General features: G+C 39.0%; 1 protein-coding gene across 1 annotated transcript in view; it reads right to left on the bottom strand.

The window, feature by feature from the left end:
• LOC141249376 (neurofibromin-like) overlaps positions 1-4,952 on the bottom strand; it is a gene marked incomplete at both ends in the record, with an annotated part of 30,558 nt that extends 25,606 nt beyond the window's left edge. The window contains 7 exons of the mRNA XM_073669597.1: positions 507-590; positions 702-775; positions 1,301-1,547; positions 1,668-1,791; positions 2,395-2,474; positions 3,003-3,116; positions 4,818-4,952. Of these exons, the coding sequence (XP_073525698.1) occupies positions 507-590; positions 702-775; positions 1,301-1,547; positions 1,668-1,791; positions 2,395-2,474; positions 3,003-3,116; positions 4,818-4,952 (858 nt within the window). The remainder of the gene's footprint in view (positions 1-506; positions 591-701; positions 776-1,300; positions 1,548-1,667; positions 1,792-2,394; positions 2,475-3,002; positions 3,117-4,817) is intronic.
• Between the last annotated feature and the right edge of the window lie 48 nt (positions 4,953-5,000).

Raw genomic sequence — 5,000 nt, 5'->3', positions numbered from 1 at the left:
GTGTATGTAGTATGCTGTCATGTGTGTTAATATACTCACCAACCACCATCTTCTCCGGCATTCAGCTCCGCTCGGGTCCTTTTTTCAGTGACATCACTGCTCTTCAGACTCTCCTGCTCACACTGCACTGTGTGTGACCTGGAAGTAGTTTTTACAATGTAAGCCTATTGAGCGTCAGCATCAGGCTCCATAGACTTACATTGAAAAAGAGACTTCCGGCTAATGCATAGAGTGACCCGGATATTATGAAGTAGTGACGTCACTGAGAAGATGAGTGGAACAGCGTTGGATACCAGAGAAGAAAGTGGTAGGTGACCATATTAAGACACTGAAACTACATTACATACACAAAGATTACAAGATAAAAAAAAAAGTTCATAAAGTTCATGGGACAGCTTCTTTAAGCAACTAAGCATATTAATAGGGACTTTGCACAGAGGCTGAATTACGACACACAATTTTATTTTTAAAATTAAAAAAAAAAAATCCAGCAAATGTTTCTCTACCTGACCATCTTCCAGTTTAGTCTTTGGGAAGTTTAAAATTAACTTTGTTGCTTGCTCCCACTTTGCATGTGTGTCTTCCCATGCCTAAAAAGTAAGATATATTGCAATATTTAGAAATATCACTTTAGAGCTATAATTAACCTATATATTTCAAATATAAAAAAAAGAACGGTTTGCTAGAAATGAATACCTTACCTCTGTGTTCCCAGCTGTTGGATGTTCTATTCTTCTAAGTAAGGCCATAACTCGCTTCTGTAGAGCCGCTCTGCCTAAAAGACAACATGTACATCCATGGCATTTAGTTACTGAAGATAAGGGCAACTATGCCTCAAGTATGCTTTCTATTTGCGTTAAAGGGAACCTGTCACCAGAAAATACGCTATTATCCTGCAGATATGTGGCAGTCGCACTTAGCAGAATGCTGCAAGGAGAAAATTAACTTTATTCTCCCCGGCAGCGGTCCAGTATATACGCCGGATGTGTCTCTATGACTGGAAGCCAGAGGCATCTGGGAGGAATAAAGTTTATTTCCTCCCAGCAGCCAAGCTTTCAGTGCGGCAGCCACATGGCTTCAGAATGCTATTAAATTGCAGATTAACCCTATATCTGCAGGTTAATAAGCTTTTTTTTGACAAGGCAGATTCCATTTAAGACTCATCGAGCCTCACCTGAATCACTCAGAGCTCTCCCCACGCAATACAGGGATATAATCAGAAAATATATTTTCTCTTAATAAATGATTCATATTCGGTCTGTCTTTGATAAGGGGGTGCCCATTCAACAGATGTCCTTACCAGTTGACATCATGTTACTGACGGATGCAAACTCCATGAAGGTGTTGTAATTTGGCAAGAAATTGTGAACAGACACTTCATCCACTCCACATCGGATTTCAGCCTCTTCACACAGGCTCCGGAAACAGGACATTGCCACAAGAACAGCTTCTATGTCCGGGCTCCAGAGAAACATGTAGAGTGAAACTTCTAATTTAGTTTGAGCTTGCCGGCATATTGGGATTCCACTTCCAGCTGCTGCACTTTCCTAAAAATGATCAAATTCATAAAGATACATTACCCACAATCTTCACAGAAATCAAGAACAAAAAGTACAACTACAAGCCATAGCGATCAGCATCAGCACAGAGACAACTCTTACAAATACCTTGTATTTCAGAAGAAACTTATTTCTGCAAATTAAAATTTCTCGGAGCCATTTTAGTACTTCTGTGCTGTTGAGCATTTGGTGGCCGGTTAATTTCTTACAGATGTAGAAAATCATTTGAGAGCTACAAAGAAAAAGAAAAAAAACTTTAATAAAATATCTATACTCCATTAAAATGTCTGTCCATTGTACAACTTGTTTGTACTGAGAATTAAATTCTAAACAATACTCCAAAATGGCTTACTTGCCCCTAGTGAAATCTTCAGCAAGCGCTGCAGCTTGCCGAATCGGAACAGTGTGTATTGCACATACCGGTAGGATTTGGCTCTGCTTGACGAGTCGAAAAGACATGTGTTGGCATGCGGTTCTCATAGTTATGATCAAGTGCCGGAAAGAGTCTCAGCAAAGCCTCGCAATTGAACATAGCGAGATGCGGCTGAGACTTTAGCTGTCACTTGATCGCAAATGTGCAAATCACACACATGCTGTCAAGTGAAGACTACTGGAACCAGCAAGCAAAGTCGCGTTAAGTATTTGGGCCAGAAATTTCTGCACCATTTGTGCAGCCCACCATAAAAGTCTGCCCATGTACAGATATTATTTTAACAAAGAAAAGTCAACCTCAATTCTTACTAGAAAGACTTTCTCTTCTGAACAAAACACTATTAGCTAGGGGAAAAAAGAACTTTTACATACTAGTGGCATACTACACAACTGCTCAACATACCTTATTTCCCAGAACGTCTCTACTGGAGCATCTGGATTCCAAAGCTCAATGCTGTCTGGTTGATGTAGGACCAACAATGCCTATTACGCAAAAAATACATTTATTAAGATCTACGAGAGAGATCAATTCAGGTGCAGAAGAGGGAACTCCTACGTCATACAATTATGACATGCTGCAATTGCCTGCTAGATATGGATGACAGTGTTGGGACCCATATCTACATCAAGAATGGGTGTCTCTTGAAGGCCTCCTGTCTGGCGAGGTGAACGCAGGCTGACGGGAGATAAGAGAATAGAAAGACGTGCGCATGTGCATGGTTATCATTTACTTCCATCAGAAACAAGTGCTGTGACTGTCATAAATATCTGTGATAGGAATATACCTATATAAACTATCGATATGTGGAACCATAAGCGTAGAAATGCAATATACTGATTTATTATTGTCTGGCTGGATGACCGGTGTGCAAAATGCACACACAAACCACATGCTATCGCCTTGGCTTCATAATGAGGATCTTTCTAAAAAAAAAAAAAAACCAAAAAAACGGGCATACATATATTAATTTCATTCTGCGTTTGGTAGTAAAATCATAAAATCTCACTCACCTCCATGGCTTCTTGTGCTATCTCTGGCATGTTGGTCTGTGGGACTAGCTGTACCAAACCATTAATGAGTTCGGCAGTACTGGTTTGAGTGTCAGGTCCGGCTTTTCCTGGGTTCTAGAAACAAAGTCATGCAATATAAGAAAATCAAAGCATATTTCCAAAATTTTTTTTTTTTTTCATATATAGTCTGTCTGCTTGAAGGTAACATGACACTTAACCCAAATCAGATAAATCATTTCTTGATGAACACTAATGATTTATGAAAAATAAATACCAATAAGAAGACAATACAAGTATCCAATTGTACAGAGGTATTACAGTCAGAATACCCATAAGTTCTGTACACAATAGCCTGTTAGATTCTTCATGTACCATCTTATTGGCTCACTGTACTTACAATTTTAGGACCTGTACAGCAAGCAACTTTTCTTACAAATCTATGTTGTGCAGTTCCTCTGTAATAAATTGACCACTGGGTGTTGCCAGATTGAGGAGTGTTCCCCCACACTGACACTGTCCAATAAGTGCTGGCAGTATCCCTGCGTAGACACACCCCTTTGACAAGAACAACAGTAGTACCCAGCACTCAATTTCTTCAGAAATGTTCAGGAGGAATAAAAGAGTAACAACACGATGCAGAGTTAAGAAAAGATGATCCAGAATTAGGGTAAGTTCACATGTCGCGTTTTTTTCTGTGTTTTTCAACACGAAAAACGCAACATTTTACTGTTCCAGAAAAATTAATGAGATTTCTGAAATCTGATGCACATGTTGCTTATTTTTTTCCTTGCTTATCTGAAGCAGTTACAAATCTGCAGCATGTCAATTTTTTCACTTATTTTAATGCAAATACATCAAAAATGATACAGAAATATCTGAAGCAAATTCTTAACCCCTTATTACTAAAAGGGAACTATACTTTCAAGTAACTTTTCAGAATAGGCTTTCATTTGTGGACATTAGGAAAAACACCATCTGGCCATTATAGGACTTTTAGCCTGCATTTTTTGTGAGTTTTCCTCCTCTACAGACTCTCTCTTTAATTTTCAGTCGTCTCTGAGCTGATGGAAAAATACAAGCTGCAACGGTGTCTCCCATATACTGAAAACACAGGAAGGGATTCCTGCCCTTCCCTTTGGCAGAACACAGCCAGAAGCAGCAGGGTAGCTGTGAATCCAGCGCTGGGATAAGATAGTTAGAATTTGCAGTCTGTCTCAGCTTTTTATGCTACTTCTCTCCTCCTCCCTCTCCACAGACTTCAAATTACTGAGAAACCTGACACCTCTTGAGCAAAATGGTGTTGAGCAGATTATTCTGTGTAAATGGTTAGTTGAAGCGGAAGCAGGGGAAGAAGTGGCTCGAAAGTGGAGAAAGAGGAATATTTCTCTGACAAAATGTATTACAAATTACATTTATGCAAATATTGAAAGTTCAGTTCCCAGACAGACTTATCAAGAATGGTAAAGTAGCACTCTGCAATGCTAAGTATGCAAACATGAAATATATGAAAATTGAATAGCATTACTGCTCTAGAAAATAGAAATAAATGAGAAATCTTAGCACATAAATTTGCCAATTTATGTGTACCTGGTAGCCACTTGCAGAGTGCTGCTTTGTTTGTTAGTTGTATATGGAGGTACCTGTTCCTAGTAAGCACCTGTTCACACCTATTTCTTGTTTTGGAAGTGCTGGTCTGTTTTTTTCTGTTATCAAGAATGGTGACAGGCCCTCTATATCCATTACATAATGACATTCATCACAATCATCAAGATACCTGGACAAAGGTAATAGAAATGGGCAATGCACTTTACTTACATACAAAAGCAGCTTTGGGTCCCCATGGATGAGTTTGACCATAGACAACAATAAGTACTTATAACTTCTGGTCTCCAGATCGGTGGGCTTCTCTTTAAATTTAAGGTATGGCATTTTCTCTTTAAACGTAAGACTCTGAGGAAAAATTCCAGTATACTGTCAATAGAAGGAATGATAAACTGT

The sequence above is a fragment of the Phyllobates terribilis genome, unplaced genomic scaffold (assembly GCF_046119375.1).
Source record: "Phyllobates terribilis strain yellow unplaced genomic scaffold, ASM4611937v1 Scaffold_4506__1_contigs__length_60203, whole genome shotgun sequence".
Lineage (NCBI taxonomy): Eukaryota > Metazoa > Chordata > Amphibia > Anura > Dendrobatidae > Phyllobates > Phyllobates terribilis.
The sequence above is the reverse complement of the archived record's forward strand: the minus strand, read 5'-3'. Positions and strand labels throughout refer to the sequence as shown.